Source organism: Gadus morhua, chromosome 10 (genome assembly GCF_902167405.1).
Source record: "Gadus morhua chromosome 10, gadMor3.0, whole genome shotgun sequence".
Taxonomy (NCBI): Eukaryota; Metazoa; Chordata; class Actinopteri; order Gadiformes; family Gadidae; genus Gadus; species Gadus morhua.
Window position 1 is genome coordinate 26715588 of NC_044057.1, and position 22586 is coordinate 26738173.

General features: G+C 48.2%; 4 protein-coding genes across 7 annotated transcripts in view; 1 reads left to right on the top strand and 3 right to left on the bottom strand.

Annotated features, from left to right (window-relative positions):
- Window positions 1–2838, bottom strand: part of LOC115552579 (collagen alpha-1(XXIII) chain-like) — a 93570-nt gene extending 90732 nt beyond the window's left edge. Inside the window, exons 1-2 of the mRNA XM_030368812.1 lie at window positions 2261–2838; window positions 1690–1756 (exon numbers count right to left, since the gene is read on the bottom strand). Coding sequence (XP_030224672.1) covers window positions 1690–1756; window positions 2261–2554 — 361 coding nt within the window. The 5' untranslated portion in view covers window positions 2555–2838. The remainder of the gene's footprint in view (window positions 1–1689; window positions 1757–2260) is intronic.
- Window positions 2839–3214: 376 nt separating this feature from the next.
- On the bottom strand, window positions 3215–9725 carry LOC115552556 (dual specificity protein kinase CLK4). 4 transcript variants are annotated; one of them, XM_030368765.1, is made up of 13 exons: window positions 9431–9725; window positions 8401–8567; window positions 6771–7143; window positions 6067–6163; window positions 5667–5733; window positions 5449–5565; window positions 5195–5361; window positions 4989–5083; window positions 4749–4878; window positions 4419–4501; window positions 4249–4328; window positions 4028–4118; window positions 3215–3913 (listed from the first exon to the last, which is right to left on the bottom strand). In XM_030368765.1, the coding sequence occupies exons 1-13, from the start codon at window positions 9434–9436 to the stop codon at window positions 3692–3694; spliced, it is 1695 nt and encodes a 564-aa protein (XP_030224625.1). In that variant the 5' UTR covers window positions 9437–9725; the 3' UTR covers window positions 3215–3691. The 4 variants fall into 4 exon arrangements, with proteins under 4 accessions (XP_030224625.1, XP_030224623.1, XP_030224624.1 ...); XM_030368763.1 differs by having other exon boundaries at window positions 4028–4139; XM_030368764.1 differs by having other exon boundaries at window positions 5449–5568.
- A 286-nt stretch (window positions 9726–10011) lies between these two features.
- tmem126a (transmembrane protein 126A) lies at window positions 10012–11052 on the top strand. Its single transcript, XM_030368809.1, has one exon. The coding sequence runs from the start codon at window positions 10200–10202 to the stop codon at window positions 10809–10811; it is 612 nt and encodes a 203-aa protein (XP_030224669.1). The 5' UTR covers window positions 10012–10199; the 3' UTR covers window positions 10812–11052.
- A 178-nt stretch (window positions 11053–11230) lies between these two features.
- Window positions 11231–22586, bottom strand: part of LOC115552560 (ras-GEF domain-containing family member 1C) — a 23544-nt gene continuing 12188 nt past the window's right edge. Inside the window, exons 2-14 of the mRNA XM_030368778.1 lie at window positions 21839–22057; window positions 21056–21178; window positions 20555–20692; window positions 18425–18646; window positions 16764–16838; window positions 15394–15489; window positions 14821–14923; window positions 14628–14707; window positions 14419–14514; window positions 14206–14301; window positions 13918–14041; window positions 13594–13666; window positions 11231–12866 (exon numbers count right to left, since the gene is read on the bottom strand). Of these exons, the coding sequence (XP_030224638.1) occupies window positions 12842–12866; window positions 13594–13666; window positions 13918–14041; window positions 14206–14301; window positions 14419–14514; window positions 14628–14707; window positions 14821–14923; window positions 15394–15489; window positions 16764–16838; window positions 18425–18646; window positions 20555–20692; window positions 21056–21178; window positions 21839–22051 (1464 nt within the window). The 5' untranslated portion in view covers window positions 22052–22057 and the 3' untranslated portion in view covers window positions 11231–12841. The remainder of the gene's footprint in view (window positions 12867–13593; window positions 13667–13917; window positions 14042–14205; window positions 14302–14418; window positions 14515–14627; window positions 14708–14820; window positions 14924–15393; window positions 15490–16763; window positions 16839–18424; window positions 18647–20554; window positions 20693–21055; window positions 21179–21838; window positions 22058–22586) is intronic.

Consider the following 22586-nt stretch of genomic DNA (forward strand, 5'->3'; position numbering starts at 1 on the left):
GCCACACAGAGACAGTAAACGGTGGACAACAGGAGTCGTCTCAGGGGTCGTTTTACGAGCCAACGTTAAACCTGCTGCCCCTGTTGGGTCCCCAACGCGAGTGCATGAAGAACTAAAATAAAAATAAAAAACACCTCATACTGAGAAGGTGTGAGAAGGAGCACACAGACACACACTGACGCACACACACACACACAGGAATACCGCACACACACACACACACACACAGGAATACCGGCGTGCCTGGTGTCGGCTCTGAGAGAGCTTGGGTTTCATGCAGAGAGTCTGCAGAAGCCATTGGCCTCCTCTGATCGCTTCATGTCGAGAGAGGTGCCGTTGTCGGCCCCTCAAAGGCTCGGACACACACACACACACACACACACACACACACACACACACACACACACACACACACACACACACACACACACACACACACACACACACACACACACACACACACACACACACACACACACACCTCTTTGAGGATGCGTGTGTAAAATATTTCTTATCAGGGGAAATATAGAAGTCAGAGATGATTGAATAAATATATGAATACATGAATAAACGAACACATTGAGTTTTGGCTTTGGTAAAACCAAAAGGACTACAATTAAATACTTCAATTAAGCAACCCCCCCCCGGTCTAACCCGAGCCGGGCCCGGTCTAACCCGAGCTGGGCCCGGTCTAACCCGAGCCGCTCAGCAAACAAACACGTTTGCACATAAATGTTAACAGGTCTGAGTTGAGCAATCTAATTGCCGGGAAATGGCACAATAAAAGAAAGAAACACAGAGGAAAAAAAAAGACAGCAGAAACAACAGTCCCAAAAGAAAACAACATGTCCGCAGGGGTTCGCTGAACCCGCCTCAAACAAAACCCTCTGTTGTTTCTACGGCCGACGCACGCCACACTTGGGGTCCGCGCTGCTGAGAGAGGACTTTAAATAGAGTTGGGGAATAGTTGTGGCGGAGTCGTGTTGCAACACTGAGACCTTGTAACTCTGCAGAAAGGCGGTAATGGACCGGACAGGGAAGGACTACATCTGATACAATGAAGAGAGACTTTAAGGGATTTGGGGGAGAATGCAGGACGAAGAAAAGGTGCGATGGGGTTTGGTCTGAAGGAAAGACCCCTGGCTTATTGGTGGTTTTATATCCTGAGTAATGAGCTTTACTGGAGCCGTCCAGCTCAGCGTAGGAAACGGCGATATAAGAAATGTAGCGCTGTCACACACACACACACACACACACACACACACACACACACACACACACACACACACACACACACACACACACACACACACACACACACACACACACACACACACACACACACACACACTCTGAATCAACAAGCTGGACCCAAATCAGCCGGTAATCTAGACACGGCGGTCTATCAGACTGGAAAGTGGAATGCATTGAAAGTGGTTCAGGAATTTCAGTTGTGTGACTGCTTTCACCTGCTCTGAACCACTTAGCAGCCGACATATGTATAAATAAAGTGAGACAAAACAAAGGAGGGAGAGTCAGAGAGACAGAATGAGAAATGTGAGAAAGACAGAAAGACAGAGAGAGACAAAGATAAGTTTAAACAAAGAGTGAGAAAGAGAGACGTTGGAAGTGAGATACAGCGACAGCGACAAATATATGGGGACAGAGAGAGCGACAGACGGGACATACCTGGGGGACAGGAGCATTCCTGAGCGACGTCCCTGGCTGATCGGAGTTTGGGGATCACCGTTAGTTTCTACAAAGAGATTACACCAATATGAATAATGGAAAGTACTTTACGCATACAATTAAACGGTGTGCATAGGCCTCGATACAATTAAACAGGTCAAAATAAGATATAAAGACACAAATTAGATTTGAGGGACTGCTTTTTTTTTTTAAAGATGAGTCTATTATATCAAAGGTCTGAATTAATCAAATTTCACAAAATGTGTATTTTCGCAAAATAGTGCCGTTTCCGTATAATTGACACTGCTATATGCATTTGCTCTGATGCATTTTAAAGCATACTCTAAATTAAATATTGAGGTTGCTATAAGTGAGTGTGGTCGTCATACGAACATGCAGTCAGTACGAGTGTAGAGCTGAAAGTTGGCGCAACATAGGCTCCTTTTCTGCTATTACGCGCGCTTTACGCATCGAGCTGGGTGAACATTTAAACAGTTCAATTCAATGAAACGACCTGTTGTTTTATTCAACTTCAGTGATAGATAACCTCTATCGTTTAAGACATTGATACCTCTTCAACGAGCTTTTCAATCGGGGTGCTCAGCTCGGGAATCAGGGTGCCATCCTCCTTCAGAAACGCGCTGTGCGACGGCTGGAGGATTGAGATTTTGTCCATCTCCGTCTGCAGCCGGCTCTCCAGCTGGAACGTCTTCACGCTCATCAAAAGACACACCGCGATGGAGCTCATGGACAACAGCAAACACAGAGCGATGGGCAACCCTGGCAGCCACTGTCGGAGTCCGGACCTGGGCGCAAACTGGCACCCCGGCTTACTCTCCCCGCTCGAGTCCCTCGCTGTATCCATGCTGAAATCCTGCTCTTCAGAACCGTCGGTGTCCGCGTTAGGTGATTCGCAATTCCAACAACGTGCTAAGGCGACTTCAAACTTTATAGAGCGCCGCGCAGAACAACCAATCTATATAACGTCCAGTATTGTTCTCAGCAAAGGGTTCAATTCTTCAAGTTTTGGAGACAAGAGCAGGTTAGTGCGTGCGTAATGTCAGGTTGTGAGGGTCTGGACATGGACCAGAGGAGGTGTTCCCTGCTCGTGAGTGTTTAGGATGTGAGACCTGCAGCGGGTCAAGCTGTCTCCACAAGTTGTGTTCCACGATGTCCCGCCCTGTTGGCCACGTGGGAGGCAGCAGATGGATCGCGCATTAATCAAGTGATTGATTGACACGAGGGCTGGATAGATATCTTGAGATTTTATAATTTTTTTTATTATATTCACGGATCGTTCATTGATTTATACAAAGACTTCAGTTATTACTTTTTGATTTATTTCCATAGACTATTTTTCGCTATTTACCAGTGCTGTCGGTTAGCCAATTTAACTATTCGAACATAATAGGCTGCATATATATCTAAATGAATCCGTATGAAAGGTCAAAAATAATTCCGAGTCTAACCCAGCAGCTCTATACTGCCCTCTAGCGGGGGCCGCCCATTCAAAGAGAGACCGATCATCGGTACGAAATACATCGTTTATTGAGAAAAGAACATGGTTGCAAAAGTTATAAATCCCCTCAAGACAAAAAATAGCCGTAAAGGAAAACGGCACAATTCAATTGATCAAATGTACAGAATCTCCGCCCCTAGCCCCAGCATTTACAATTATCAAACCTTAGCATAACTTTTTTACATTTAAATCTCAAGTTTACATTATGGACAGTAAAAAAAAAAGAAAAAAAAAAAGATCTTGAGAAAAATTTTACATTTACAAAGACGAATAAATAAACCAAAGAAATCCAGAGGGAAGCGTTGAAACATCGATGCCGAGATCGGCCCGTTTCTGTTCATAACCAGGATAAGAGGATAGGGCAGGTGGACTGATACAGTCGTCAAGTTCACAATCTCTCCCAGAGAGTCAGACAGCAGGCTTGTGTTCCGGGTTCAGAGAACGGTCTTCATGCAGGGGGGGGTCCTGACAGAGGGCTGGGGGTTAAAACTTGCTGCCTCTGCTGCTGCGGCTGCTGCTGCTGTTGTTGTGGTTACTGCTGCTCCGGTGGTGGTTACGGCTGCTGTTCGTCTTGTGCAGGCCAGCGAGGAAGGGGTGTCTCATGGCCTGCTCCAAGGTGAGGCGCTTGGCCGGGTCGTACGCCATCATCTTCTCCACCATGTCAAAAAAGTTCTGGTGGTCCTCGCTCTGACACATCATGTACTCCTGGGGGGGGGGGGGGGGAAGAAGGGTTCAGGTGTTGAAGCACAGGGTCTCGGTTCAGCGTCGCCACATGTTAATAGCGTAGGGAACACTAATCGTTCATGGTTCCCCTCTCACCTTGAGCGGTTTGCAGCTCTTCTTGACGAACCTCCCTGACGAGCTGTTCCCGTCCCAGTCCAGCTTGTAGCGGTGGACGTAGCGACGTTTCCTGGAGAAGAGAATTCCAATCCTTCAATAAAAAGTCAAAATAATCAAACATAGCAGCAGTGGGACACTACATCCTGTTAAATGCTGTGGTCTTCCTCTAGAGGTATTGGGGTGTGAGGAGGGGGACTTGCCTGGTCTTCTGGAGGAGGTTGGTGGGGATCGGGCCCAGGATGCGCTCCATCATAGCGAGGTGCTCCTTGCTGTCGTGGGTCTGAAACGCACCAACGATCAAAGTGAGACACAGAAGCAGCGACGGCAAGGAAGAGTGATTCAAGTGTACGTGCGCTCTACCGCCCCCTACCTGGAACAGCGTGGTGCCCAGGTAATACTCCACCAGGATGCACCCGATGCTCCACACGTCACAGGAATGGTCCCAGCCCAGATCTGGAAGGCCATCGCCACCACAAAGAGCACTTCATTAGAGGGTTTTATTAATCTGCATTTCATTCAATGATTACCTTTTTATAATACTATTTTAATCCTATTTTTTATTTTGACTTCCATCGTCATTTTTGTATTTTAAAATGGATCCAGGTGAAAGCACTTGTGTTTGAAGGTGCTTAATAACCACATTCAGCGTCACTATAGTACAGCCGTGACCACGCCCGCCGTCTCCGGGACAGACACCCACCTAGGATGACCTCGGGGGCGCGGTAGTGCCGGGTGGACACCACCGACGTGTGGTGCTCGTGTTCATAGGTGGCGTTGCCAAAGTCCACCACCTTCACCTCCGGGTTCTTCAGGGTGCGCTGGTCTCTCCTCTGAGGGGGGGGGGGGGACAAGACAGTGACTAGAGGACCCTGGCATAAAGCCACCCATACAGTTCTGGGTGTTCACAGCGTGCATGAGGAAGGGGGATCCGTTTCCTCACCAGTATGGGGCTGTACTCGATGTCGTACTGGGAGTCGATGAAGAGGATGTTCTCCGGCTTCAGGTCCGTGTGCGTGAGCTTGTTCTTATGCAGAACTGTGAGGGAGAGGGAAGGGGGGGGGGGTTAATAAAGACACAGGATGAAGCGCTAGAGAAGGCCAGTGGTCGTCTCCGGGGCGATTGAGCGGTGTGTGACGCTGTACTCACAGCGGCACGCTCTAACGATGCTGTAGGCCATGTGCTGGATGTTCTCGATGGGGAAAGGCTGGAAGTTGTTCTCCTTCAGGAAGTCGTAGGTGCTGAGGCCGAGCAGCTCGAAGGCGATGCACACGTGGCCGTGGTAGTCGAACCAGTCCAACATGCGCACACATGGACTGAGGACACAAGATCAACACATTGGTCCGAGAGTCGGTGCTGAGGATGAGCCGGTAGACTGGCGGATGGTGGAACTGTCTACTCACTATTTGCGGTCGTAATCCAGCGAGTTCATCTGTTCAAGGACCTCTACCTCAGACAAGGCCGCCTCTCGGTAGCGGTCAATGTTCTTAATGATCTTCAGAGCCATGCGAGGTCCACCACTGCTGAACATCCAAAACAACAACGTGTGAGGAAAACATGTTGCGTGGGAAACAGATCAGTAATTGAACAGCGAGTGAACACGAACGGCCCCGAGACTTACTTGTTATGATCAATGCATTCCACCACCTTCCCGAAGGCTCCTTCTCCTAGAGTGGACATTATCTCATCTACGGGGAATGAGAGAGACGTAGTTAGCACCGCGGCACGGACGGCGGTGGACAACACAGGCCTCCTGCTGCTTCACTACCTGACATACACACACGCACTCTGCTAAGCTAGTCTACATATGTGGCTGGTGTAGTCCAACACAACATTAAACTGTCACACTGCAGAGTGAGCTCTAGCCTTACAACTTATCTTAGCAAAGGGCCGGGGCCCTGGAGTCGGTCTACGCTCCGGTTTAACTAAGTCTGTGCAACTGAACAATCATCCAGACAACAAGACAGAAGACTGTGATAGAGAGTAGAAACAGTAAAAATAAAAAGGTTTATATTCTATACATCTCGCTCTCAGCATGTCTCCAATGTGATAGATGAGGTGACCCTCGCCATCATCCTCAACACTCCTGGATCTTTTCCTGCGCCGATGGCTCCTCCTCTGCACCGCGGGGAGTCGACCACATCAATAACCCATCATCAGCCAGTCAGCACCAGGCCGCCACAACGCGACATCATCGGCATTCATTCAACCGGGCCAAGGGGGGGTGTGGGGGAGGTGTGGATAGATTCGGGCCGTTCAGTAACACCGCCGGGCGAATGGACGGAGCAGCAAATTCAAATTCAGCCCCACCAGAGAAAGGCATTTGGGCGGCAGCCACCACATAGTGTGTGTTACAGAAGAAAAACATGGCAACAAGATATTTTTTTAGATGAGAGACTTTCTCAGTGGTACAGAAAATAAAAATCATACGCAGAGCACAAGCTTGTAGACCTTGGTTTAACAGCTTTAACCATTGACAATCCCCAGTAGTTCAGCCCGCTATGATGTTTACAAGCTCCCCCCCCAGGTCAATCTACCCCTTTAGTTTGGGACTTAACCAAACTAACCCAACCGATGCTTAACTAGTCCAACACATACATCAATGACAGCAGTGGCACAGGCACGCACATACAACACCCAACACCAGTGACAAATGAGCCTGATCTTTAGGTGGGGTACAGGAGGGGGGAGACAAAGAGAGAGGGTGGGGGGAGGGTTCCCATACCGAGTACGAGCTGTGGTGGGAGGGGCTCCGGCGGCGGCCACGGTCCCGTCGCCGGCTCCTGCTGCGCCGGCTGCGACCGCTCCGCCCGCTGCGGCACGACGACTTGCTGTAGTGGTGCCACTCCCGGTCACGCATGTCCCGCTGGTCCCGGGCGTCCCGGGTGTCTCGCTGGTCCCGGGTGTCCCGGATCTCTCGCTGGTCCCGGGTGTCTCGCTGGTCTCTACAGACGGGCTCCCGGTCCCGGGCCTCCCGGGGGTCCCGGCAGGCGGGGCCGCGGCCGACCTTGTAGCCCATGGCCCCGCTGGCGTCCCGGTACGCCAGGCTGTCCCTGGAGGCCGGCTTCTGGTTGAGGTTGCGGGTCTCCAGGTAATGGCTGCAGGGGGAACCAGACGGACAGAGAGTGAGACGCAGACAGGGGGGCTGTAGAGGCTGGGGCGAGGGGCCTGCCTGTTTGAAACTCTACACCAAGGCCCTTTAAGCAATGCAATTTATTTAGAAACGTACTGGTTTACAGTCACCACCCCCCCGCCTCAATAGAGGCACATATCTGGGGTAAGTATGAAATGATTGATTACAGTGCTGTCATGACGCCCTACTGTCACTGGGTGATAACTGGAGCCCTAGCACCCTGGGCCCTAGCAACCCGGGCCCTAGCCCCCTGGGCCCTAGCCCCCTGGGCCCTAGCCCCCTGAGCCCTAGCCCCCTGAGCCCTAGCCCCCTAGCACCCCGAGCCCTAGCTCCCTGAGGGTGTCAGCTCTCTTCCAGAAGCAGGTCAGCTCCCCGGGGGGGGGTTATATTTAGCGCTGATCTGGAATCTTCCCAGAGTTTAATCCACAACCGTTTGAACACTTAACAGCAGTCTGCTTGCGGTAGGGCTCACTCGACAGCAGTCGAGTGAGCCCTTTTAAACATTTAAACCCTCTTCATGTTTCCCAGCGTCAGTCTTAACCAAGACACGCAGAGTGCAGATTATTCTGTAGAAACGCGCTCAAACCATGGACGTAAACAACCGACATATTGGTTAAAGCTGACGATGAGAAACACAAGTGGATCTGACTGGTTCTATTTTAAGCCTATTCAGTATGGACACAAGAGTGAGTAAGGTGGGTACTTTAAAATATGACTTTGACAGTGGCTCAAAGACAAGTATCAATTCAATCCAGGGTGGGGACAGTGTGCACCCCCAGCGTTGTGCAGTCATATATGGTTCATAAGATCACAGCGGGCACGTGTTGGGCCGACATGTATTCACACCAGGGACAAAGACCAAAGTCAATAGTATGATGAGGCCTAAAAAAAAAAAAAGTTTGGTTCCTGTTGGTTGTCAGTTGAGGTCATGGGTAGGTAGGGAATTTATTTTATTTTTTTATTTTATTTTTTCCAGCGGCAGCGAATGAAAAGTAGGTTGTTTTCATTTAAAAACGAGAAAATTCGCTCATCCTTGCACAGAATGAAGAGGTGCTGTACCAAAACGTAATTATAGTTTGCATCAAAAAAAAAAGTGTGTTTTTTTTATAAAGCTCATAAAATAATTTGGGTCGCACATAAATTGACAGGGTCGGTCGGAAACCGGAACCAAACAATTTTTTTTTTAGGCCTGATGAACGCCAGAGGGAGGAAGTGTTTTTACCCGTCGTAGGGCCTGTAGTGACTGTGCTGGCGGCGGGACTTGTTCTCCCTCTCACTGCTGTGAGAGTCTCTCCGCCGCCGCTTCCTGCCGTCCACCCTCTCCTCCCAGCTGTACTCGTTCTGCCACAAGCCGGGCGAACGCGACCGCATTCTCTTGGATTGCCGCATCTGAAAAGACAAGTTTGTACATTTTTTTTAAAGCTTTGAACACAGACTTCCTTTGGCTCAGGTACGACATGCCATGCCACGTAAGAACCCCTAGGGCGGACAATCTCTTCCATTACATTGAGTGGTGCCAGGGATGACATAACCCTTCTGAACCCCCATTAACGGTTCCACTTTCAGATCGTTAGAGTGTCTATCTCATGTTAATGATTCCCATCTATTACATTTTAAGTAGTTCAAAAGTGAATAAACCAATATCCAATTCTTCCATCGCTTTTGCGTGCAAATACGCATCTGCATCCACCGCGGATGACGTAACCACGCGACCTGCCGTAACTCGGCGCCGATTGGCTGCTTGCGTTTCAAGATGGAAGACAAGAGATCAGTGTTTATCTCACTGAGAGCGTCGCCATCTTGTCTGCCTGTTTACCAGGAGCGGTCGATCACACATTAAAAGGTTTAATGAACGAATCATAGACTCGATGAAAAACATCGAAAACTCACTGCTGTGAGAAACAAACTCGTGTTCAACTCATGTTAATTACGTAAGCAAACCCCCACCGCGCTAGCTCTGCAGGCTAGCTTTAGCTAACACAACAATCAGCTTAACGTTGGCATGTCATAAATCGCCCGCAACAACACGGGCGTGTCTCATAAACGCCACGGCAATTAAATACACATTATATATTAACATATTGTAAATAAAACACCACGCTGACCACGTAGCAAAGTACCGTTAGCAAAACGTGGCTAACCGAGGCTAACCATTTTTCCGCCGAAAAGTTTGACTGCATTCCAAAGCCGCTATAATAACAATTATATAATGAGTACGGTTGTTCGTCGTCCAACAGATGAGACATACTCACATTCATCACACAGTAACACACAGATTTGATGGAAAAAATACACGTTTGTCGATCCTGTGACGCAGATCGGTCAGCGGACGCGAACAAACGAGAGGATCGCTGGCTCTTGCTCCAAGATGGCGGATCTCGGCCGAGGCTCGTGGAAAGTTCTTCAAACAGATACGTGACGTCAATGGCAACAGACACGCCCACGCAGATGAGGCCACGACGCGGACCTTTAAAAGTGCTCTAAAAAATAACGGGTGTTTTACCACAGCTTGAATTTTAAATATATATATTAATAGTCTTAAAATAAGTTTCAAGATAAGCGTGCCATTTCTTTATATTTTTGATTGGAGAGTAGCATCCAGCTGCAGCACCCACGACCATGCCCACGTCGCGGACTGTTAAAATCGCTCTAAAAACTTAATAAATGCTCTTGCGTTACAACACAGCTTATTTTTTAATTAAGATTCTTAAAATCATTGTCAAGATAAGCGTGCTATTCTTCTCACAACACAAAAACGTACAATGTCCGGGCCTATGTAGACAACGGTGTACTTTGCATTGTCAATAAAGTTGTAATAAATAACAACCTTGGAACTATGGGTAAAACATGGCGGCGCTCTGTGTCCATATGAAGATGTATTCGTGATGTCCATTCCGTCCTTGAATCAATGGATGTGCAGCAGTTGTCTTTAATATTCCGACAAAAACTCCCAGGAAACACAATAAAGCAAAAGAAAGAGGTATAAGATCTAGTGAACTTTTGTTTTAGATTTTTTACGAAATGTCTGAAAACAGCACTACAAGCGCGGAAGGAGCGCCTCCGAGAGCAATCGTGATGGAGATGATGATCGCTAATTTTAAAAGGCTACCTGAACTAGACCAGAAGTTTTTCAACTATGGACCTTTGTACTTGGGAGGAAACGCGGCATTTGCTGGTCTTATAGCAAACAGTTTCTTTCGGAGGGCGCTGAATGTCACCCAGGCGCGCCTTGCATCGTCGGTCCCGATGGCCGTCCTCCCATTCATCACGACAGTCGCCTTTTACAACGCCGCAGTGTCCAGTCCTTTACTTTCTGGGGATCTCAACTGTCCATCGTGTGCTTTGATGAGAGGAGCACTTATCGGCGTCGTCGGCGGTGGGATTTACCCCATTCTGTTGGCGTTACCCGTGAACGCAGGACTCGCATCCGCATATAACTCTGCACCAATGCCAGTCAAAGGGAATGCATTTCGATTTGCCATCGACATTTCTCGGCCGGTCCTGACCAAAATGAGGCCAGTGTTGGTGCTTCAGGCGTTATTTGGTACCTACCTGAGTTCGCGACACTTTGACACCTATAAGAAGCTTGTTGAGATTGTGTCTGGCTCTGGGGCCGAAGAGCTCATGGATTAACATCTGTGTTCAAATGTTCGTGTCTAGTATAGCCATTGACCTAATGCGCTTCATCCCACGCATCTTTTCACATTCTACAAAGGAGCGTAAAAGGGGGTTTAGGAAAGACAATGAATAACTGTGTATGCATATCAATAATTGTCCCACACAAAATGCTGATATTAATATGCTATTAATTGACTATCAATGATTTGATGATCAGCACTTACAATAAATATTAAAAACAAATGGGAAAATAATATCCCTTGTGTCTTTCTATTTACGTAGGATACGCATCTGTTATGTCACTTTTGTTTAGCAACAAATGTCTTTAACAGATATTGTTAATAAAAGTAGCCCATTATGTGTTTAGAATGAGAGGGAGTGCTTTATATGACATTGAATATGTGTGAAATAATTTCCTCTGTCCAGGCCTCAGCTTTGTTGAAGATGGGAAATCATTTATTGAAACATGTCTTCACCTCAAACTGCGGGTTTAACAAAGTCACCACTCTACTTCTATAGGCTTATTAACTGAGGAATGTGTTACAGAGAAATCAAGTTCATAAATAAAGAGTTCAGAAGTAAAAAAACAAACGCAACCTTTTAACACTGACATCGAAAAGGAATTATAGAAAAATGAAATCAGACATGTTTGTTCAAAGTTCATAAATACCCCGACGCACACACACTCCGACCCTCATCAATCCCATCTAACCTGCAAAAAAGAAAAGTTCAACGACAAACCCACGAAACGACCGCACTTTTCAAGTGAGAGTAGCCTGAAGTGTCATTACAACCAGTGTATTACAGGGTACGCCTTTCTCGGTCGCAGATTCCTTTCCACCTAAATCAAACATAGCAGTACCCATACTTATAAACCCTCCACATTGTCACGTTGTTCATCAACCCAATGATGCTTGTTTTTCTTCCAGTAGTTAAAGCCTAATCAATACTTCAGGGCCGAGACGTGTACCACCCCTTTAAAATCAGTCTTTTGCTGCATGCCATGGTAATTTTCTTCATATCCATAAAACAAAACAGATTAAAAACTATACATCTGTCACCACAGAAATCTCCATTAATACAGCAGACAACTGAATGTCAGTCAAGAGAAGAACTTTCTGAGTTGCAGAAAGGATGACGAACACCATGAAGCGATGGAATTTTTCTGTACCTAACCAATGGCTGACTGGGCTCCAACTGTAGTCTGTTTGACTGATGTTTCAATGGCACAATACACGATACAGGTACTAATGAAGAGGTAAACATGTACACACGTACAACCACTCTTCAGGGAATTTCGAACAGAGAGAAAATGGCAACCCATTCTCTGGTTTCCTCTATACTCTCACTCACACATACATACATGATTTAAGACATGCAAGAGAAATGATATTTTGATGGAGTCTTAAAATGCAAAGAATCCTTTAATGTCTATACCCCAGATATTCAGGACTCAATTCCTTCCATTACCTTGAATTTTGGCAGCTGCTTTGGGCTAGCCAGCGCCCTTCACATTATCTTTTATACAGTACAGTGCAATTAAAAAAACAAAATACAAGGCTAGAGGTCTTAAAGGAGTACAGAGTCAGGTAGAGAGAGAGAGGTGGGGGTGCCATGGAGAATATACAAAACAATATACATCAATAAGTCAGTAGGAATTTTGTTTGAAAAAGTAGTTTTTCCCTGTAATATTATTCTCTGTTATTAATCTCCACAGAGTACACACACATTTAGGTTTCAGGGAAATGTGGCCCTCCCATTACAAATACACGGTTACCATCCATGACGAGTTAATTCACTGCACAGGCATGTTTACTCCATGTTTACTCTAGCTTTACATTGTCTACGATCCAATCTTCAAATCGTTGTCTTTTTTTGTGGTTTGTATCCTTGATGAATCCGGCTCATCCCTTTTTCCTTTCTTATTTTTTCTGCTAGAAATACAAAGAAACCGAGTACCAGCTAGGTTCCTTCCCATTTCAACTCAGTGCAGTGCGTACAGACACTCCCTCTCCGGTCAGAGGGACTTCGCCAGCGTCGGGACCTCATGTCTTGCCGAGAACATTGGACCTGATGGGGGCAGAGGCCAAGAAACAAAGAAACACTAAAAGTCAGAGGAGATGGATTCATGGTGGCAGCCCAGCAAGCTACGCCCTGACCTTGACTCTTTGCTGTACAGCAGTGGTTCTCAACGGGTTTACCCCCAGGTCCCACATGTGTCCGTCGTCATTAAATTACGACCCAAAACAATGCCTTCATGTAATGTCAAAAAACAAGGAGTTAACAATGAGCTGCAACCATTGGGGCGAGACCCAATGAAATAGTATGCCTTTGAAACATGAATTAACATTGAAATATAAGTTAATTCATGGGCCTCTTGCTAAAGATTAATGTTTGGCCTATGCTCTCAAAAGGCCCCCCTTATGGGTTGCGACCCAACAGTTGAGAATACCTGGTATAAACGGAACCTAAATGGAAAATGGTTTTAAGTATGCTGTGTCTTCCACATGGAGCTCTCTTTAGGTTGACTTGGAACTGAAGGAATTTTAGTTTTCATGGCCAACTCGTTTGGGGGTTCCTGTATGCTTGTCAATGAACACCTTTGGTCCTTTATTGTAAAAGAGAGACAACACGAAAAAATAAACACCTGAGGTAACCATGACCCTCACCCTTTTTTATACGGCCTTCTTTGCCAGGATTCATTATAAAATTAGATTTTAAACTGAATGAGTCTCACCTGGTTGAATAAAGGTTGAATAAAAAATATTAATAATAAGGACGTGGGTGAAGGTCTTACCTGAGTGCTTTCCACCTGTCCTTCTCCACCTGGTTCTCTGGACTCTCACTCTCATATGAGGCCAAGTAGAGCCCTGTGCAGAGGACAGGCGAGAGGGAGACAGAGAGACAGAGTGCAGGAGAGAGCAAGAGAGAGAGACAGAGAGACAGAGTGCAGGAGAGAGCGAGAGAGAGAAGGAGAGAGACAGAGTGCAAGAGAGAGAGCGAGAGAGAGAGAGGAGACATAGATAAAGTTAGCATGACGATGCAGATGAAGAACCATAGCTATAAAGACATGGTTGAGCTAGTGATGGGGAGGAAGAGGAGAGGGGAGAGGGGGTCTCACCATCCTCGCTGAAGATAGGGGCCGTGTGGAGGTAGTGCAGGATGGTCCGGTCTTGCTCAAATGGACACTCCACTTGTTTCCAGGTCATGAATTCTCCAACCTGCCTCGCCAGCTCCACAAATTTCTTGGGGGAAAAAATAATTAGTCATATATTGTATTTTCTTTAAGCCTGGAAGATGATCTTTTCTGTAAGTTGACAGCGGCAATGAAAGGTTACAAAGTGCAGGATTTGACAAATGCATACCCACTGCTGCACGGGAAGCTAAGCCCTACAGGAGTCAACCTCACCTCAAAGTTGACATGACCATTGGGAAGGCGATTGGCGCATCCCTCGTTGAGGAAGTAAATGTCTTTGATCAGCAGGCTGAAGAAAGGAATCACAATCTGGGAGGAAATACACAGAGGGGAATCAGCACCCGGACCACGATGAAGGCACAGGAAAGAGAGAGATCTGAAGCCCCACGGCTCAGAGAAGCCGTTCAGATCCAGAACACCACCTACTCTCTCTCTGCTGCTGTTAGCTGTCTGCGAGCGGTGGGCGGCTCCCCGGAGAGCTGTTCTGTAGTTGTAGAAGTTTCCGGTGGGATCCATCTGATGCTGTCGAAACAAAACACACAAAAGTGTGTTTGACACCTTTCATATTGATCTTCTCAGGTGGTACTCCAGCCCCCAGCGGTCTCGGATGCCGTCCTCCTGCATCACAGACCTACCTCCAAGATGAAGAACTTTGCAGTTTTGGCTTTCCCCCAGGTCTTCTTCAGCCGCGACACCGGACTCATGTTCATACCAGCTGTAGGGGGAAACCCAGGTTAACTGAGGCTGGATAACATCAACGCCATGTCAACCTAGTGTGGTGCACCTGAGATGAGAGCACGGTGTGGGACTGCGAGACAAGACACTCACATATGATGGCCATTAGGGAGTTAAAGTTTCCGATGTTGAAGCATTCCCTGGCGACGTCGATGAAGAACTCTATCACCTGGGCCCTCTGCTTCTTCTTGCCCGGCTGGATCGAAACGTCAAGCAGACATTTAATGAGCTTTAAGTTCACGAGATAAGATATTTTTCATGCAATATTATAGTTGAGCTATTATGGATTGTGTTCTAACCCAAAAACGTGTGTTCTGAATGCAGTGACATATTATAGCCTTTAGAGGGCAGTAGCACACTGCTTGTTCATGGCTACGTTGCCGTGTAAAATTGCATTCAGGCAGAACGCTTAAACAAGTAGCTTAGGTCAAATTGTAATTTAAGTTCAAAAACACATTAATTTGTGTTGGGGGAAATTATATGTATTAAGGGGTGATGGAATTAGTCCCGCACAGTAAAACTGAGGGCAATAATTAAATGAATGACACGAGAAACGAGAATGAGTAGAGCAGTAGTTGTACACACTGTCAGCTGCAGTGTTGTTTAACAGGTCTGACCTAAAGTAAGAACTCCTCATGGTGCTCTGGTTGACTTCAGGCTGCTCACCATGCATATCTCAGTCGCCACCAGGTAGCACAGTCTGTTGAACCACCTGACGTAGGCCTCCAGGTTAGACGTCTTCTTGTGGTCGCTGAAGCAAGGCTGTGAGTGAGACACACAGGAGTTACTATGCTGCTGACAGACCGATTCTACTGAGTCCGTTCCCGCACCCTGTGGAGCAATCTGCTGGTTCGCACCAGTCAGCCGGTGCCTTCAACAGAAGAGTAAACTTGTAATTGTATTGACTTGCCGACTGCACTTTATGCCTTGTTTTTAGTATTTCTGTTTTGTTATTGTTTTTAGCATTTTGCGTCTGCACTTTATTGATGGTTTTTATTGTGTCCCTAATGTGACTCCATGTGTATTGTCTGAGTGCAAATTATCTGCACAGCACTTTGGTACAAACCTAGTTTGCTTTTGTATGAGCTTTATAGACAAAATCTACTTGAAACTTTAAACTTGGGCTCGCTAAACCAATGTAGAGTAAACGGTTCTAAACGTGGTTTACCCATGGCGTGTATAGAATACGGGGAAGTATTATATTATTCTGCAACAATCCAGACTAATTAAATGGAATAGAGAGCCGTGGAAACAGGAAGGTAAACGGACACAATAGTTTATGCTTCTTCTCAAGATCAAGGTTCAACATGTGCTCTGAAACCCAATGAGAATACCCAGCGGGTCGCAACCTACCAGTGGAGAATAACTGGTCTCGACTACACTGCCCCCTATTTTGTACAATGGCTGGGAGTTAAAACCCTACCCACCAGACACAAGGCGTATGAAGCCTTGTGTCTGAAGGGTTGTGGGTTGAAAGGTTGTGGGCTTCAAACCAGCGGCCCTGCATCCCCGAGCCAGATGACATGTGTCTGACCTATAAGAGGGTGGAGGGTGGAGGGTAGAGTAACCCACAGAGAGGTAAAGACAGAGAGCAGTGGCAGCGCTCCTGCCCGAGCATGTCATTATACTACCCAGCTCGGGGCCATTGCTGACCTAGCGGCCTGTTGACCTCGGCAGCACCCCTGAAGAAGGGCCCTAAAGACACAGGCCCTCTGATTAGAACGGGCCACATAGGGTAGGACCCATCTTTAATGGCAGGCTGGGTGTTTCTGCTGGCGGGGCACTTTTAGAGGTCGTTAGACCTTTATTTGATCGGGCGAAAGCCCCAGGAGAGACACGTATTTCTTGCAAGAGCGTTCTTGCAAGAAATATTTTAAAAAGCAGCCAAGATGGTTTATAGAAGATACTTTTTCTTTTTGCAAATGCTCTTCTTTGGATCATAACTCTCTGAGGTAATTTATCAAGCAGACATTCGGATGAACAAGATTCATGCTTATGGTTTGGAGATGAATTGCAGATGCGAGACTGGGTTTTACCTGCGTGGTGTCTAGTGGGTCTTTCTGAACGAAAGCCTGGACGAACTCCTCCGGTCCGATGTGACCAAGGTGTTCCTGGGGAAGCAAGACTTTCATTACGACTCAGCACCATGACTCAAAGACCTCACATTTCCTCATCCTGCCTCGACACTATCTATAGGTCCTCTGAAAGAGAAGTTCACGCTTACGTAAAAGGTCAAAATAAAATAATGACTAATACCGTACTTATTTCTGACCTCAAACAATAAAGAACCATTGTCTTTATTACTATCCTAAAACGGCATCAGAAAATGTCATTAATATTGTATGTTGGTCCTCTACTTGTCCTTTCTCTCAAACCATTCCTCCTCTCTCCATATGTGTGTATATGTGTGCGTGCTCGCATGTGTGTGCGTGTGCGTGCGCTTGAGTGTGAGGCTGTCGGGTCACATCCAGTCACAGCCCTGCCATCCCCACGTTAGAATCCCTGGGCGCATCAACTGACTTCTGAGATCACGTCACTGCCACTCATACGAGTGGACTGCCTACTCAGGCCTGCATTAGCTCTCTCTCTCTCTCTCTCTCTCTCTCTCTCTCTCTCTCTCTCTCTCTCTCTCTCTCTCTCTCTCTCTCTCTCTCTCTCTCTCTCTCTCTCTCTCTCTCTCTCTCTCTCTCTCTCTCTCTCTCTCCTCAAATAGGCCATATTAGGATACACATGAATGGATCAAAAAGGCACAGTGTGCAATGGAAGCCCCTTTGTTGCTAGTGTGTGAGTATATGCAACGTAGCGCTTTGGGATAACAGAATAAGGACCTTTTTTCATCCCCTGCGGTGGTTTCATAAGTAGGCTAAACCCAGGAGTAGCTCCCAAAGGTTAACGATGAGGGTGTGTTTGATTTATGTGCATGAGAGCCCCAGCGTGGTCACTGAGTGCTATCTTTACCTGTTCCGTTACTAGCGCGCCGCGACCCATATATCAAGCAGACCCATAATCAGTGTTATGAGCTACACCTGTGTGTTGCCCCAGTAAGCTGTGAGACGGAGCTACGGCGCTAGTAGTAAACAAGCCCGCACTCAGAGCTGCTGCTCGTTCCGCTTCAGAGCATGTGCATTCATTCCCTTAGCATTATTCAGCTTGTGTTGCTACTTTAGGGAGCTACTCTTCCTTTAGCTCTGGTGTGATCGCACCTCATCATACTGCCTTTTGATGTTTCTCTTTCATACCCACCTTTCATGTCCGTGCCCTTGACATGGTCTCGATTCAGTTTCTCTCCCTCCCGTGTCTCTCCATCTTCATTATCACGTCCTACCAAAAACCTCATGTCTCCCCTGCACCTTATCTCTCTCTCCCCCTCCCCCCTCTCCCTCCTCTCTCTCAGCATCCATCTCTGCTTCTTTGTTTCTCTCTTCTGCAATTCATTGGAGTGACTTCACTTCACGTGAACAGCACAGAACTGACCTCTATTTAATAGTCTGTGCCTTAAATGTTTCATTGTTGCGCTCTCTCTCTCTCTCTCTCTCTCTCTCTGTCTCTCTCTCTCTCTCTCTCTCTCTCTCTCTCTCTCTCTCTCTCTCTCTCTCTCTCTCTCTCTCTCTCTCTCTCTCTCTCTCTCTCTCTCTCTCTCTCTCTCTCTCTCTCTCTCTCTCTCTCATTCCTTCGCCCCCCCCTGCCCGCTGCTCACCAGCTCTACGTGGGTGAGCTGCTGTGCCAGCGTGTAGGGGTCGTTGCAGATGGCCAGCATGTCCTTCTGGATGGGCGGGGGCTTGGCCTTGAAGGAGGCCAGCTTGTCGGAGATGGAGGAGGCGGTGAGGGAGAGGCGCACCACGCTGTCCTCTCCCTGGCTCATCAGCGCCAGCTTCTGGTTGAGCTTCTGCAGCACCTGGTTCATGGTCTTCCAGTAGGCCTGGAGACAGAGGATGTAGGGGGGGAGGGAGAGAGGGGGGAGGATGGAGGAAAGAAAATGAGATCGGAGGGGAAAATGAGAAAAGAGGAGAGGATTGAGGGAGGAAGGAGAGAGAGAGAGAGAGAGAGAGAGAGAGAGAGAGAGAGAGAGAGAGAGAGAGAGAGAGAGAGAGAGAGAGGATGAGATCGGATGGGAGGATAAAGAGATAAGAGGAGAGGAGAGGGAATTAGTAAACATATTTTCGTACGCCGTTTGCTTTTTCAGTCATTATTCTAACAGATGTAATCCGCATTCAGGAAAATAATCTCTACCTAATCATGGTTCTAAAACCATGTTGCCATCCCCATTATCTGAATCACTGCAAAATATATTTGTGAATAGCAGTCCTGGTGATTATCTCAATTATTCACAACAATGATGTCATCTTTATTATTACTTTTTTTGTCATGGTAATCCCCCTCCCTTTACACTCATTCTTTGTACCTTCAATGTTGTGTGTGTGTGTGTGTGTGTGTGTGTGTGTGTGTGTGTGTGTGTGTGTGTGTGTGTGTGTGTGTGTGTGTGTGTGTGTGTGTGCACGCGTGCGTGTGTGAGTTCAACAGAAGAGATGAGTGCTAGTCAATGGCCAGTTATGCTAAAAAATCACCCAAGGTCATAACTCTCACACTGACACACACACACACACACACACACACACACACACACACACACACACACACACACACACACACACACACACACACACACACACACACACACACACACACACACACACACACACACACACAGTGCTGTAAATAGTGCCACATTCATCACTTCCTCTTGCTTTCCTCCACCCTCTACCCCCTCCACACACTTCCTACTAATACTCCAACACTCCTGTTGCCTCTCCCACATCCTTCCTCATCCCTGGCTCCCCCCTCTTCATCATCCTCCCCCCTGATGCTGCAGCCAGAACCACTCTTCTGAGGTGCTTCCTTTTATACTCATATACTTCATTAATGAACAGACAGCAATAGGAGGCACGACTCGTCACCATGACTCAAAGACTATTGCATAAGATCTGATAAACTGCTGCCATCATAAACAAAACCAGTGTATGCATTTGTTGTAAGTTGTCTGATGTGTCTGAATGTAATGTAACTGTTTAAACGTCTCCGCGGTGAGGCCAAAACCACCTTCTCCAGCCAGATCGGAGAATAAAGTTGTATTGCATTGTATTATTTTTGCAGGGTGAATGCTCGGTGTCTACGGATCATTGTTCAGCGCTCCCCAGTAGGATCCATGCAGGGTGAACGCTGTCACCCCCCTCCGTGTGTCAGCTGTACCGCAGCCCAGCGATTATATTAAAAGGCCCGCGATGACTACAGCAGCACTGCGGACAAAAAGAAACCCGAAGGCCTCAAGTGGTTCCTCTAAGACAAGGCGTCCTATTAATAGATAGGATGATTAAACTCAAATCTCTGCCCTCCTACACGTCTTTGAGTCTTAAAGGGGAACTTCAGGATTTCGAAACATGGACCCTGTTTCCCGGTCAATTTTGGTGCAAGGGCCTAAAGTGGGAGCAGGTTAGGGCTGCAGCGGTCTGAGGCATTTCTGGATCGATTTTAAAAACATGTTGTCCTCATTAGTCCCTTGGATACAAAATGATCCAGATATAGGTTGAAAAATCCCCAAGTTCTCCTTTAATATTCTATCTTCCACCATTCTGGGACAACAGAGAAGCAACAACAGTCTAAATAAGTCACAAGCCTGTGGTTTCCCAGCTGGACATCAACCCTACAACATCAGCCTACATTGTAGAGGATGCTAACAACAAGTGCCTCCAGTGACTCTGGTTTACAGAGCCTGCAGGTCCTGGTGGGGCTGGGGCGGGGTGGGGGGGGTTGGGGGGGTAGGGGGGCCTACCTCATCGCAGGGGGCTATCCTGTGAATGAGGTCCTCCAGGTGTCCCACCATCTTCTCCTCCCTGAAGTCCGAGGGGAACGTCTCGGTCCACTCCTTCAGCAGCTGCAGGAGCTTGGGGCCAAACTTCCGGACCTTGGCCTGCGGGCGGGACGCATCGATCAGAGGGGGGTGGGGGGGTCGGGGGTGGGGGTTTTTACGACAGGATGCCCAAGTAATTCCCTCAGTAAAACTGTAAAAGGGATCTGGCAATCAGTGTGTGTGTGTGTGTGTGTGTGTGTGTGTGTGTGTGTGTGTTTGTGTGTGTGTATCTCTGCGCGCATGTGTATATGTGCATGCGTCTGCTTCTGTGTCTGTGTGAGTGCATGCATCTGTGCGTGCGTTCGTGTCAGTGTTCAGAGACTTCATAGGGTGTTTCACGTGCGCGTCAGTGCGTGCGTGCTTGTGTACTTGTGTGTGTATGCATGAACATGTGTGTGTCTGTGTGCGTAGGGCGCCTCTCACCGCGTCCAGCGGGCTTTGGTCCAGCTGCTGCTGCTTGATGCACAGCTCACACACCCTGGATAGCAGCTCGGGAGGGGGGATGAAGAGCCGAGCGCTCAGCAGGAAGGTGAACACGTAGGGTTTCTGTCAGGACACACAGCCCCCCGTTAGTCGCTCTGTGCGGCTGGAAGCGGGAGCGTGTAAACACGGCCGCCGTCCGACGCACCACCACGGGCGGGGCAGCAGGCGACGCCCCTTGACACAGTTATGACTGACAGGCAGGAGGGGCGGGCTGAGGGAGGGATGGTGCAGTGGCTAGGGGTTCAACTCCCGGCCGAGGAGGCTCTGGGGTTTGGATCCCCCGCGATTGTCGGGCTACCTGTTGGCATCGTATAGCGAGGAGGGTATCCTGGGTAAAGTACAGGAAGTCTGCTGCTTCCGGCTACAACCGTTTCTATTGGCCGAGCCCCCGAGCTCGAGCCAGAGTGGTGTGCGATTCGACGGCAGCCATCGCAGCTCTAGGTATGGAACCAAATGGGTCTTCCTGAGTTTTTCTAAAACCTATGACCTTATGACCGCCACGACTGCTGGGGTCGCATCTCCTGTTAAACTTGTGTGAAACGGCGGTTTACTGAACCTTTAACGAGGTGTAATCTGAATTGGGGGCGAGACGCTGTGGATAGTAAATAGCAATAGCGGCTTACATAGTAAAGGGTAGCAATCTTTCCGGAAGGACATTGAGGAAGAGAAGAGTTTAATGTTATTGTGTTAACGTCAATGTTAATGTCTTTCTTTGACTGTTACCTCGGGGTAGTAGTCGGCGGTGGGCACGAGGTTCTGGATGAGGGTCTCCAGGGAGGCGGAGGTGATGAGGGGCCCGTCGGCCATGCAGGCCCCAGGCACCGGGCCCTCCTGGGGGGCCTCCTCCTCCTCCCCGGGCTCAGTGCCGGCCAGGTGGGGGCTGAACCCACTGGGGGGGGTGAACATGGTGCCGGGCGGGCACGTGGTCTGGGGCATTCCAGGCTGGGGGGGGAGGAGAGAGAGAGGGGGAGGGGGGGGGAGAGAGGGGGGAGGGAGAGAGAGAGAGAGAGAGGGGGGGGGAGAGGAGAGAGAGAGAGAGAGAGAGAGAGAGAGAGAGAGAGAGAGAGAGAGAGAGAGAGAGAGAGAGAGAGAGAGAGAGAGAGAGAGAGATTAGATGGACCCGTAGTGACACACCTAACCCCCTCAGTTTCCAGTCAGAGCCGCTCCATCCTCTCCCACTCACTCCCCTCCCACACCGCCCAGGGAGCCATTCCATCTCACTGACTACCGCGACCCAGCGACCCGTTGCCGTGGGAGACGGCGGCATCCCCCATCCCCCTCACCCCACCCCCCCTCCACCTCACCCTTCCCCAAACAGCTGCCCTCATCTCCCGTAGCCACGCACGAGAGAGAGAGAGAGAGAGAGAGAGAGAGAGAGAGAGAGAGAGAGAGAGAGAGAGAGAGAGAGAGAGAGAGAGAGAGAGAGAGAGAGAGAGAGAGAGAGAGGGAGGGAGACAGAGAGAGAGAGAGA